We start from the raw sequence: 15,229 nt of genomic DNA on the forward strand, positions 1-15,229 counted from the left end.
ATAGGGGCGGTTTAGAGACATCCCACCAGCCTCACATGAAGTCCCAGTCACACAGAGGGGCGGTTTAGAGACATCCCACCACCCTCACATGAAGTCCCAGTCACACAGAGGGGCGGTTTAGAGACATCCCACCAGCCTCACATGAAGTCCCAGTCACACATAGGGGCGGTTTAGAGACATCCCACCACCCTCACATGAAGTCCCAGTCAGACAGAGGAGCGGTTTAGAGACATCCCACCAGCCTCACATGAAGTCCCAGTCACACAGAGGGGCGGTTTAGAGACATCCCACCAGCCTCACATGAAGTCCCAGTCACACAGAGGAGCGGTTTAGAGACATCCCATCAGCCTCACATGAAGTCCCAGTCACTCAGAGGAGCGGTTTAGAGACATCCCACCACGTCACATGAAGTCCCAGTCAGACAGAGGAGCGGTTTAGAGACATCCCACCAGCCTCACATGAAGTCCCAGTCAGACAGAGGGGCGGTTTAGAGACATCCCACCAGCCTCACATGAAGTCCCAGTCACACAGAGGAGCGGTTTAGAGACATCCCACCAGCCTCACATGAAGTCCCAGTCACACAGAGGAGCGGTTTAGAGACATCCCATCAGCCTCACATGAAGTCCCAGTCACTCAGAGGAGCGGTTTAGAGACATCCCACCACGTCACATGAAGTCCCAGTCAGACAGAGGAGCGGTTTAGAGACATCCCACCAGCCTCACATGAAGTCCCAGTCAGACAAAGGGGCGGTTTAGAGACATCCCACCAGCCTCACATGAAGTCCCAGTCACACAGAGGAGCGGTTTAGAGACATCCCACCAGCCTCACATGAAGTCCCAGTCACACAGAGGAGCGGTTTAGAGACATCCCACCACCCTCACATGAAGTCCCAGTCAGACAGAGGGGCGGTTTAGAGACATCTCACCAGCCTCACATGAAGTCCCAGTCACACAGAGGAGCGGTTTAGAGACATCCCACCAGCCTCACATGAAGTCCCAGTCAGACAGAGGGGCGTTTAGAGACATCCCACCAGCCTCACATGAAGTCCCAGTCACACAGAGGAGCGGTTTAGAGACATCCCACCACCCTCACATGAAGTCCCATTCAGACAGAGGAGCGGTTTAGAGACATCCCACCAGCCTCACATGAAGTCCCAGTCACACAGAGGGGCGGTTTAGAGACATCCCACCAGCCTCACATGAAGTCCCAGTCAGACAGAGGAGCGGTTTAGAGACATCCCACCAGCCTCACATGAAGTCCCAGTCAGACAGAGGGGAGGTTTAGAGACATCCCACCAGCCTCACATGAAGTCCCAGTCAGACAGAGGGGCGGTTTAGAGACATCCCACCAGCCTCACATGAAGTCCCAGTCACACAGAGGGGCGGTTTAGAGACATCCACCAAGCCTCACATGAAGTCGCAGTCACACAGAGGGGCGGTTTAGAGACATCCCACCACCCTCACATGAAGTCCCAGTCAGACAGAGGGGCGGTTTAGAGACATCCACCAGCCTCACATGAAGTCCCAGTCAGACAGAGGGGCGGTTTAGAGACATCCCACCAGCCTCACATGAAGTCCCAGTCAGACAGAGGGGCGGTTTAGAGACATCCCACCAGCCTCACAGAAGTCCCAGTCAGACAGAGGGGCGGTTTAGAGACATCCCACCAGCCTCACATGAAGTCCCAGTCAGACATAGGGGTGGTTTAGAGACATCCCACCAGCCTCACATGAAGTCCCAGTCAGACAGAGGAGCGGTTTAGAGACATCCCACCAGCCTCACATTGAAGTCCCAGTCAGACATAGGGGCGGTTAAGAGACATCCCACCACCCTCACATGAAGTCCCAGTCAGACAGAGGGGCGGTTTAGAGACATCCCACCAGCCTCACATGAAGTCCCAGTCACACAGAGGGGAGGTTTAGAGACATCCCACCAGCCTCACATGAAGTCCCAGTCAGACAGAGGGGCGGTTTAGAGACATCCCACCAGCCTCACATGAAGTCCCAGTCACACAGAGGGGCGGTTTAGAGACATCCCACCAGCCTCACATGAAGTCCCAGTCAGACAGAGGGGCGGTTTAGAGACATCCCACCACCCTCACATGAAGGCCCAGTCAGACAGAGGAGCGGTTTAGAGACATCCACAGCCTCACATGAAGTCCCAGTCACACAGAGGAGCGGTTTAGAGACATCCCACCAGCCTCACATGAAGTCCCAGTCACACAGAGGAGCGGTTTAGAGGACATCCCACCAGCCCTCACATGAAGTCCCAGTCACACAGAGGGGCGGTTTAGAGACATCCCACCAGCCTCACATGAAGTCCCAGTCACACAGAGGAGCGGTTTAGAGACATCCCACCAGCCTCACATGAAGTCCCAGTCACACAGAGGGCGGTTTAGAGACATCCCACCAGCCCTCACATGAAGTCCCAGTCACACAGAGGAGCGCGGTTTTAGAAGAACATCCACCCAGCCTCAACATGAAGTCCCAGTCCACGACAGAGTAGGGCGGGCTTTAGAGACATCCCACCAGCCTCACATGAGTCCCAGCCAATCCACACAGAGGGCGTTTAGAGGTACAATCCACAGCCTCACATGAAGCCCAGGTCAACCAGCGGGGCGGTTTAGAGACATCCCACCAGCCTCACATGAAGTCCCAGGGCACACAGAGGAGCGGTTTAGAGAAATTTCCCACCCGCCTCCACATGAAGTCCAGTCAGGACAGAGGAGGAGGGTTAGAGAATTCCCAACAGCCTCCCATGAAGTTCCCAGTCACACGAGGGGCGGTTTAGAGACATCACCAGCCTCACATGAGTCCCAGTCACACAGAGGGGCGGTTTTTAGAGAATCCCCCACCCTCACATGAGTCCCAGTCAGACAGAGGAGCGTTTAGAGACATCCCACCAGCCTCACATGAAGTCCAGTCACACAGAGGGGCGGTTAGAGACATCCCACCAGCCTCACCATGAAGTCCCAGTCACACAGAGGGGCGTTTTAGAGACATCCCACCAGCCTCACATGAAGTCCCAGTCACACAGAGGGGCGTTTTAGAGGACATCCCACCAGCCTCACATGAAGACCCAGTCACACAGAGGGGCGGTTTAGAGACATCCACCAGCCTCACCTGAAGTCCCAGTCACACAGAGGGGCGTTTTAGAGACATCCCCACCAGCCTCACATGAAGTCCCAGTCACACAGAGGGGCGTTTTTAGAGACATCCCACCAGCCTCACATGAAGACCCAGTCACACAGAGGGCGGTTTAGAGACATCCCACCAGCCTCACATGAAGTCCCAGTCACACAGAGGAGCGGTTTAGAGACATCCACCAGCCTCAACATGAAGTCCCAGTCACACAGAGGGGCGGTTTAGAGACATCCCACCAGCCTCACATGAAGTCCCAGTCAACAGAGGAGCGGTTTAGAGACATCCCCACCAGCCTCACATGAAGTCCCAGTCAGACTTAGGGGCGGTTTAGAGACATCCCACCAGCCTCACATGAAGTCCCAGTCACACAGAGGGGCGGTTTTAGAGACATCCCACCAGCCTCACATGAAGTCCCAGTCACACAGAGGAGCGGTTTAGAGACATCCCACACCCTCACATGAAGTCCCAGTCACACAGAGGAGCGGTTTAGAGACATCCCACCAGCCTCACATGAAGTCCCAGTCACACAGAGGGGGGTTTAGAGACATCCCCACCAGCCTCACATGAAGTCCCAGTCACACAGAGGAGCGGTTTAGAGACATCCCACCAGCCTCACATGAAGTCCCAGTCAGACTTAGGGGCGGTTTTAGAGACATCCCACCAGCCTCACATGAAGTCCCAGTCACACAGAGGGGCGGTTTAGAGACATCCCACCAGCCCTCACATGAAGTCCCAGTCACACAGAGGAGCGGTTTAGAGACATCCCACCACCCTCACATGAAGTCCCAGTCACACAGAGGAGCGTTAGAGACATCCCACCAGCCTCACATGAAGTCCCAGTCACACAGAGGGGGGGTTTAGAGACATCCCACCAGCCTCACATGAAGTCCCAGTCACTCAGAGGAGCGGTTTAGAGACATCCCACCGCCTCACATGAAGTCCCAGTCACACAGAGGAGCGGTTTAGAGACATCCCACCAGCCTCACATGAAGTCCCAGTCACACAGAGGAGGCGGTTTAGAGACATCCCACCAGCCTCACATGAAGTCCCAGTCCACACAGAGGAGCGTTTAGAGACATCCCACCAGCCTCACATGAAGTCCCAGTCACACAGAGGAGCGGTTTAGAGACATCCCACCAGCCCTCACATGAAGTCCCAGTCACACAGAGGAGCGGTTTAGAGACATCCCACCAGACTCACATGAAGTCCCAGTCACACAGAGGAGCTGTTTAGAGACATCCCACCAGCCTCACATGAAGTCCCAGTCACACAGAGGAGCGTTTTAGAGACATCCCACCACCCTCACATGAAGTCCCAGTCAGACAGAGGGGCGGTTTTAGAGACATCCCACCAGCCTCACATGAAGTCCCAGTCACACAGAGGGGCGGTTTAGAGACATCCCACCATCTCACATGAAGTCCCAGTCAGACAGAGGGCGTTTAGAGACATCCCACCAGCCTCACATGAAGTCCCAGTCAGACAGAGGGGCGGTTTTAGAGACTCCCACCAGCCTCACATGAAGTCCCAGTCACACAGAGGAGCGGTTTAGAGACATCCCACCAGCCTCACATGAAGTCCAGTCACACAGAGGAGCGGTTTAGAGACATCCCACCACCCTCACATGAAGTCCCAGTCAGACAGAGGGGCGGTTTAGAGACATCCCACCAGCCTCAATGAAGTCCCAGTCACACAGAGGGGCGGTTTAGAGACATCCCACCAGCCTCACATGAAGTCCCAGTCACACAGAGGGTCGGTTTAGAGACATCCCATGCATTAGTACTACAGTAGATGATGACAACAGGTTTTACATGATGTAGTACATACAGTAGATGATGACAACAGGTTTTACCATGATGTAGTACTACAGTAGATGACAACAGGTTTTACCATGATGTAGTACTACAGTAGATGATGACAACAGGTTTTACCATGATGTAGTACTACAGTAGATGATGACAACAGGTTTTACCATGATGTAGTACTACAGTAGATGACAACAGGTTTTACCATGATGTATACTACAGTAGATGACAACAGGTTTACCATGATGTAGTACTACAGTAGATGACAACAGGTTTTACCATGAATGTACACAGTAGATGACAACAGGTTTTACCATGATGTAAGTACTACAGTAGATGACAACAGGTTTTACCATGATGTAATACTACAGTAGATGACAACAGGTTTTACCATGATGTAGTACTACAGTAGATGACAACAGGTTTTTACCATGATGTAATACTCAGTAGATGACAACAGGTTTACCATGATGTAGTACTACAGTAGATGACAACAGTTTTACCATGATTAGTACTACAGTAGATGACAACAGGTTTTACCATGATATAGTACTACAGTAGATGACAACAGGTTTTACCATGATGTAATACTACAGTAGATGACAACAGGTTTATACACATGGTAGTACTACAGTAGATGACAACAGGTTTTACCATGATGTAGTACTACAGTAGATGACAACAGGTTTACCATGATGTAGTACTACAGTAGATGACAACAGGTTTTACCATGATGTATACTACAGTAGCTGACAACAGGTTTTACCATGATGTAGTACTACAGTAGATGACACACAGGTTTTACATGATATAGTACTACAGTAGCTGACAACAGGTTTTTACCATGATGTAGTACTACAGTAGCTGACACGGTTTTACCAGATGTAGTACTACAGTAGATGACAACAGGTTTTACCATGATATAGTACTACAGTAGATGACAACAGGTTTTAGCATGATATAGTACTACAGTAGATGACAACAGGTTTTACCATGATGTAGTACTACAGTAGATGACAACAGGTTTTACCATGATGTAGTACTACAGTAGATGATGACAACAGGTTTTACCATGATGTAGTACTACAGTAGATGACAACATGTTTTACCATGATGTAGTACTACAGTAGATGACAACAGGTTTTACCATGATGTAGTACTACAGTAGATGATGACAACAGGTTTTACCATGATGTAGTACTACAGTAGATGACAACAGGTTTTACCATGATGTAGTACTACAGTAGATGACGACAGGTTTTACATGAGTAGTACTACAGTAGATGACAACAGGTTTTACCATGATTAGTATACAGTAGATGACACAGGTTTTACCATGATATAGTACTACAGTAGATGACAACAGGTTTTACCATGATAGTACTACAGTATGATGACAACAGGTTTTACCATGATGTAGTACTACGTAGTGATGACAACAGGTTTTACCATGATGTAGTACTACGTAGATGAGACAACAGGTTTTACCATGATGTAGTACTACAGTAGATGATGACAACAGGTTTTACCATGATGTAGTACTACAGTAGATGATGACAACAGGTTTTACCATGATGTAGTACTACAGTAGATGACAACAGGTTTTACCATGATGTAGTACTACAGTAGATGACACAGTTTTACATGATGTAGTACTACAGTAGATGACAACAGGTTTTACCATGATGTAGTACTACAGTAGCTGACAACAGGTTTTACCATGATGTAGTACTACAGTAGATGACAACAGGTTTACCATGATGTAGTACTACAGTAGATGACAACAGGTTTTACCATGATGTGTACTACAGTAGATGACAACAGGTTTTACCATGATGTAATACTACAGTAGATGAACAGGTTTTACCATGATGTAGTACTACAGTAGATGACAACAGGTTTTACCATGATGAGTACTACAGTAGATGACAACAGGTTTTACCATGATGTATACTACAGTAGATGACAACAGGTTTACCATGATGTAGTACTACAGTAAGATGACAACAGGTTACCATGATGTAGTACTACAGTAGATGACACAGGTTTTACCATGATGTAATACTACAGTAGATGACAAGGTTTTACCATGATGTAGTACTACAGTAGATGATGACAACAGGTTTTACCATGATGTAGTACTACAGTAGAACAACAGGTTACCATGATGTAGTACTTACAGTAGATGACAAAACAGGTTTTACCATGATGTAGTACTACAGTAGATGACAACAGGTTTTACCATGATGTAGTACTACAGTAGCTGACAACAGGTTTTACAATAGTACTACAGTAGATGACACGTTTTACCATGATGTAGTACTACAGTAGAATGACAAACAGGTTTTACATGATGTAGTACTACAGAGATGACAACAGGTTTACCATGATGTAGTACTACAGTAGATGACACAGGTTTACCATGATGATACTACAGTAGATGACAACAGGTTTTACCATGATGTAGTACTACAGTAGATGACAACAGGTTTTACCATGATATAGTACTACAGTAGATGACAACAGGTTTTACCATGATGTAGTACTACAGTAGATGACAACAGGTTTTACCATGATGTAGTACTACAGTAGATGACAACAGGTTACCATGATGTAGTACTACAGTAGATGACAACAGGTTTTACCATGATGTAGTACTACAGTAGATGACAACAGGTTTTACCATGATGTAGTACTACAGTAGATGACAACAGGTTTTACCATGATGTAGTACTACAGTAGATGAAAACAGGTTTTACCATGATGTAGTACTACAGTAGATGACAACAGTTTTACCATGATGTAGTACTACAGTAGATGACAACAGGTTTTACCATGATGTAGTACTACAGTAGATGACAACAGGTTTTACCATGATGTAGTATACTACAGTAGATGACAACAGGTTACCATGATGTAATACTACAGTAGAGACAACAGGTTTTACCATGATGTAGTACTACAGTAGGATGACAACAGGTTTTACCATGATGTAGTACTACAGTAGATGACAAACAGGTTTTACATGATGTAGTACTACAGTAGATGACAACAGGTTTACATGATGTAGTACTACAGTAGATGACAACAGGTTTTACATGATGTAGTACTACAGTAGATGACAACAGTTTTACCATGATGTATTATACAGTAGAACACAGGTTTATGATGTAGTACTACAGTAGATGACAACAGGTTTTACCATGATAGTACTACAGTAGATGACAACAGTTTTACCATGAATAGTACTACAGTAGAGACAACAGGTTTTACCATGATGTAATCTACAGTAGATGACAACAGGTTTTACCATGATGTAGTACTACAAGTAGATGACAACAGGTTTTACCATGATGTAGTACTACAGTAGATGACAACAGTTTTACCATGATGTAGTACTACAGTAGATGAAACAGGTTTACCATGATGTAGATACAGTAGATGACAACAGGTTTTACCATGATATAGTACTACAGTAGATGACAACAGGTTTATTACCATGATATAGTACTACAGTAGATGACAACAGGTTTATTAAAAACTAAATGATATTGTTCTTCGTGTTTTGTTAATGTTTGGTATCAGTAATATGAATGAAAAGGCATTACATGGATGTCATTTCTCATTCCTGACCCGCTGATGATTATTATTCAGCTCTCTGTGTGTGTGTGTGTGTGTGTGTGTGTGTGTGTGTGTGTGTGTGTGTGTGTGTGTGTGTGTGTGTGTGTTCCTCCCCAAACATTGAACCCTCCTGACCCTCTTTTAGCCTTAATAGACAGACACTCACACAGTTCCAGGAAATGGTACCGGGCAGCCACTGGGCACATAAAGAGCAACGAGGCGAGACAGGTTGCTAGGCTGTTTGGAATGGAATCACCTCACTATGGTAACGGTTGGTGAAAGGAAGATGAGAGGTGCTAAGACGAGAGGAGAGCAGAACTCTCTTTATCTGAGTCTCTTCATTAAGACCGATATAGACTTTTAACGCTAAGGAAGGATTTATGGTATACTAAATAATATATAATATGAAGAGGTGTGCATAGGACAGTATGTGTGTGTGTGAGAGAGACGGAGAGGTGGAGAGAGACAGAGAGAGATGAAGAGAGAAAGAAAGTTAGAGAAAGAGATGAAGAGAGGCGAGAGAGACTGATAGGTAGAGAGAGAGAGGAGAGAAAGATGACGAGGGGTGAAGAGAGAGAGAGAGATACTTACAGAACGGAATGCTGCAGCCACAAGGTTAGCTGGGAACAAATTCCTGCAGAGGAAGACAAGATGAACAATTGAGGTTTCATTAATGTGTTAGTCTTGAACCAGGGGTACATCCTAATAATATCCCTTTCTCCTGAAGTGTGCACTTGTTCACTATTCCCACAAATCTTGAAGCATGATTGGTGGAGGCATGGATTAGGGGAGTTTCCTTCATATTTCTTAAACAGTAATCTCTTATGAATGTTTTTTTAAATGTTTTATGAACCTTTATTTAACTAGGCAAGTCTGTTAAACAAATTTTTATTTACAATGACGGCTTACGGGGAACAGTGGGTTAACTGCCTTGTTCAGGGGCAGAAAGACAGATTTTTACCTTGTCAGCTCGGGGATTTGATCAAGCAACCTTTCAGTTACTGGCCCACTAGTGGTAGAAGTGATGGGAAGTGAACAAGTGAACACTTTGAGGCAGGAGACATACTGGGACAAAGCCCCTCTTCTGGTTATCATTAACACAACAAAAAAAACATTTAACCACTACAAAGCAAGCCTTACACGATGAATAACCACAGAATCTGCGTAATTCACAACTTCAATCGTACATGTTTTTCTCTGATTACATTATTTAAGAAAGCAGAGTTTAGAAACAAATTAATGTTTAAATCAATTGTTCAATGAGGCCATGGAATTTATTGAACAATGGCATTTATTGAACTGATAAACAAACAACTCTTAAAGGAGAAGTTGACCCAAAATCCAGGGACTCCCAAGTGATTCCATATATTGAAACTAGTTCAGTGGAGTTGGCCCTCTCCCCCTCTAGTGGAGAACTGAAACAGCTGCAGGTCACGTGACTAGTGACGTTGCTGGCTCTGCTCCGTTGACAATGATGCACAAATACGCAACTGTGGACAATATCGTTTTATTGAAGTGTACGGCCACATTAGCTAATTTTATCAAAGGTACTAGCTGTTTTGAATCAGGAAATGTGTACTTTTCTACCTAAAATATATGTGATTATTTTATATAATATTTTATGTAGCCGACTGCCATAGCAGCAGAGATACGTAACAACTGACAACAGAGCAGTTGTTAATTACCCACATAGTTAAACCAACATAGATGGGGTGCATCACTGCCCACATAGTTAAACCACATAATGCTGGGGTGCAACACTACCCACATAGTTAAACCAGATAATGCTGGGGTGCATCACTACCCACATAGTTAAACCACATAATGCTGGGGTGCATCACTACCCACATAGTTAAACCACATAATGCTGGGGTGCAGCACTACCCACATAGTTAACCACATAATGCTGGGGTGCAGCACTACCCACAAGTTAAACCACAAATCTGGGTGGTCACCCCACATAGTTAAACACATAATGCTGGGTGGTTCACTACCCACATAGTTAAAACTACATAATGCTGGGGTGGTTCAACACATAGTTAAACCACATAATGCTGGGTGCATTACTACCACATAGTTAAACAATAATGATGTGGGTGCAGCACTGCCCACATAGTTAAACCACATAATGGCGGGGTGCAGCACTGCCCACATAGTTAAACCACGTATGCTGGGGTGCAGCACTGCCCACATAGTTTAACCACATAATGCTGGGGCAGCACTGCCCACATAGTTAAACCACATAATGCTGGGTGCAGCACTGCCCACATAGTTAAACCACATAATGCTGGGGTGCATCACTACCCACATAGTTAAACCACATAATGCTGGGGTGCATCACTACCCACATAGTTAAACCAAATAATGCTGGGGTGCATCACTACCCACATAGTTAAACCACATAATGCTGGGTGCATCACTACCCACATAGTTAAACACATAATGCTGGGTGCAGCACTGCCCACATAGTTAAACCACATAATGCTGGGTGCAGCACTACCCACATAGTTAAACCACATAATGCTGGGGTGCAGCACTGCCCACATAGTTAAACCACATAATGCTGGGGTGCTGCACTACCCATATAGTTAAACCACAATGCTGGGGTGCAGCACTACCCACATAGTTAAACCACATAATGCTGGGGTGGTTCACTACCCACATAGTTAAACTACATAATGCTGGGGTGGTTCACTACCCACATAGTTAAACCACATAATGCTGGGGTGCAGCACTACCCACATAGTTAAACCACATAATGCTGGGGTGGTTCACTACCCACATAGTTAAACTACATAATGCTGGGGTGGTTCACTACCCACATAGTTAAACCACATAATGCTGGGGTGGTTCACTACCCACATAGTTAAACTACATAATGCTGGGGTGGTTCACTACCCACATAGTTAAACCACATAATGCTGGGGTGCAGCACTACCCACATAGTTAAACCACATAATGCTGGGTGGTTCACTACCCACAGTTAAACCACATAATGCTGGGGTGGTTCACTACCCACATAGTTAAACTACATAATGCTGGGGTGGTTCACTACCCACATAGTTAAACCACATAATGCTGGGGTGCAGCACTACCCATATAGTTAAACCACAATGCTGGGGTGCAGCACTACCCACATAGTTAAACCACATAATGCTGGGGTGGTTCACTACCCACATAGTTAAACCACATAATGCTGGGGTGGTTCACTACCCACATAGTTAAACCACATAATGCTGGGGTGCAGCACTACCCACATAGGTAAACCACATAATGCTGAGGTGCAGCACTACCCACATAGTTAAACCACATAATGCTGGGGTGCAGCACTACCCACATAGTTAAACCACATAATGCTGGGTGGTTCACTACCCACATAGTTAAACCACATAATGCTGGGGTGGTTCACTACCCACATAGTTAAACCACATAATGCTGGGGTGCAGCACTACCCACATAGGTAAACCACATAATGCTGGGGTGCAGCACTACCCACATAGTTAAACCACATAATGCTGGGGTGGTTCACTACCCACATAGTTAAACCACATAATGCTGGGGTGCAGCACTGCCCACATAGTTAAACCATGTAATGCTGGGGTGCATCACTACCCACATAGTTAAACCACATAATGCTGGGGTGCAGCACTGCCCACATAGTTAAACCACGTAATGCTGGGGTGCATCACTACCCACATAGTTAAACCACGTAATGCTGGGGTGCAACACTACCCACATAGTTAAACCACATAATGCTGGGTGCAGCATACCACAATAGTTAAACCACATAATGCTGGGGTGCAGCACTAGCCACATAGTTAAACCACATAATGCTGGGGTGCAGCATTACCCACATAGTTAAACCACATAATGCTGGGGTGCAGCACTACCCACATAGTTAAACCACGTAATGCTGGGGTGCAACACTACCCACATAGTTAAACCACATAATGCTGGGGTGCAGCACTGCCCACATAGTTAAACCACATAATGCTGGGGTGCAACACTACCCACATAGTTAAACCACATAATGCTGGGGTGCATCACTACCCACATAGTTAAACCACATAATGCTGGGGTGGTTCACTACCCACATAGTTAAACTACATAATGCTGGGGTGGTTCACTACCCACATAGTTAAACCACATAATGCTGGGGTGCATCACTACCCACATAGTTAAACTACATAATGCTGGGGTACAGCACTGCCCACATGGTTAAACCACATAATGCTGGGGTGCAGCACTGCCCACATGGTTAAACCACATAATGCTGGGGTGCAGCACTGCCCACATAGTTAAACCACATAATGCTGGGGTGCAACACTGCCCACATAGTTAAACCACATAATGCTGGGGTGCAGCACTGCCCACATAGTTAAACCACATAATGCTGGGGTGCAGCACTACCCACATAGTTAAACCACTATATGCTGGGGTGCAGCACTGCCCACATAGTTAAACCACATAATGCTGGGGTGCAGCACTGCCCACATAGTTAAACCACATAATGCTGGGGTGCAGCACTACCCACATAGTTAAACCACATAATGCTGGGGTGCAGCACTGCCCACATAGTTAAACCACATAATGCTGGGGTGCAGCACTACCCACATAATGCTGGGGTGCAGCACTACCCACATAGTTAAACCACATAATGCTGGGGTGCAGCACTACCCACATAGTTAAACCACATAATGCTGGGGTGCAGCACTGCCCACATAGTTAAACCACATAATGCTGGGGTGCAGCACTGCCCACATAGTTAAACCACATAATGCTGGGGTGCAGCACTGCCCACATAGTTAAACCACATAATGCTGGGGTGCAGCACTACCCACATAGTTAAACCACGTAATGCTGGGGTGCAGCACTACCCACATAGTTAAACCACATAATGCTGGGGTGCATCACTACCCACATAGTTAAACCACATAATGCTGGGGTGCATCACTACCCACATAGTTAAACCACATAATGCTGGGGTGTAGCACTACCCACATAGTTAAACCACATAATGCTGGGGTGCAGCACTGCCCACATAGTTAAACCACATAATGCTGGGGTGCAGCACTACCCACATAGTTAAACCACATAATGCTGGGGTGCAGCACTACCACTAGTTAAACCACATAATGCTGGGGTGCAGCATGCCCACATAGTTAAACCACATAATGCTGGGGTGTAGCACTACCCACATAGTTAAACCACGTAATGCTGGGGTGCAGCACTGCCCACATAGTTAAACCACATAATGCTGGGGTGCAACACTGCCCACATAGTTAAACCACATAATGCTGGGGTGCAACACTACCCACATAGTTAAACCACATAATGCTGGGGTGCATCACTACCCACATAGTTAAACCACAAATGCTGGGGTGGTTCACTACCCACATAGTTAAACTACATAATGCTGGGGTGGTTCCACCCCACATAGTTAAACCACATATGCTGGGGTGGTTCACTACCCACATAGTTAAACTACATAATGCTGGGGTGGTTCACTACCCACATAGTTAAACCACATAATGCTGGGGTGCATCACTACCCACATAGTTAAACTACATAATGCTGGGGTGCAGCACTGCCCACATGGTTAAACCACATAATGCTGGAGTGCAGCACTGCCCACATAGTTAAACCACATAATGCTGGGGTGCAGCACTACCCACATAGTTAAACCACATAATGCTGGGGTGCAGCACTGCCCACATAGTTAAACCACATAATGCTGGGGTGCATCACTACCTACATAGTTAAACCACATAATGCTGGGGTGCAGCACTACCCACATAGTTAAACCACATAATGCTGGGGTGCAGCACTGCCCACATAGTTAAACCACATAATGCTGGGGTGCAGCACTGCCCACATAGTTAAACCACATACTGCTGGGGTGGTTCACTACCCACATAGTTAAACCACATAATGCTGGGGTGGTTCACTACCCACATAGTTAAACCACATAATGCTGGGGTGCAGCACTGCCCACATAGTTAAACCACATACTGCTGGGGTGGTTCACTACCCACATAGTTAAACCACATCATTCTGGGGTGCAGCACTACCCACATAGTTAAACCACATACTGCTGGGGTGGTTCACTACCCACATAGTTAAACCACATAATGCTAGGGTGCAGCACTGCCCACATAGTTAAACCAGATAATGCTGGGGTGCAGCACTACCCACATAGTTAAACCACATAATGCTGGGGTGGTTCACTACCCACATAGTTAAACCACATAATGCTGGGGTGCAGCACTGCCCACATAGTTAAACCACGTAATGCTGGGGTGCAGCACTACCCACATAGTTAAACCACATAATGCTGGGGTGCAGCACTACCCACATAGTTAAACCACATAATGCTGGGGTGCAGCACTACCCACATAGTTAAACCACATAATTCTGGGGTGCAGCACTACCCACATAGTTAAACCACATAATGCTGGGGTGCAACACTGCCCACATAGTTAAACCACATAATGCTGGGGTGCAACACTACCCACATAGTTAAACCACATAATGCTGGGGTGCCAACTACCACATAGTAAAACTACATAATGCTGGGGTGCAGCACTACTACATAGTTAAACACATAATGCTGGGGTGCATCACTACCCACATAGTTAAACCACATAATGCTGGGTGCAGCACTGC

The 15,229-nt window shown here is 46.3% G+C and overlaps 1 protein-coding gene across 1 annotated transcript in view; it reads right to left on the minus strand.

Moving 5' to 3' along the window:
- Window positions 1-8,808: 8,808 nt before the first annotated feature.
- Window positions 8,809-15,229, minus strand: part of LOC120017776 (neutral amino acid transporter A-like) — an 11,656-nt gene continuing 5,235 nt past the window's right edge. The window contains exons 2-3 of the mRNA XM_038960752.1: window positions 9,155-9,197; window positions 8,809-8,859 (exon numbers count right to left, since the gene is read on the minus strand). Of these exons, the coding sequence (XP_038816680.1) occupies window positions 8,824-8,859; window positions 9,155-9,197 (79 nt within the window). The 3' untranslated portion in view covers window positions 8,809-8,823. The remainder of the gene's footprint in view (window positions 8,860-9,154; window positions 9,198-15,229) is intronic.

The sequence above is a fragment of the Salvelinus namaycush genome, chromosome 22, assembly GCF_016432855.1.
Source record: "Salvelinus namaycush isolate Seneca chromosome 22, SaNama_1.0, whole genome shotgun sequence".
NCBI lineage: Eukaryota > Metazoa > Chordata > Actinopteri > Salmoniformes > Salmonidae > Salvelinus > Salvelinus namaycush.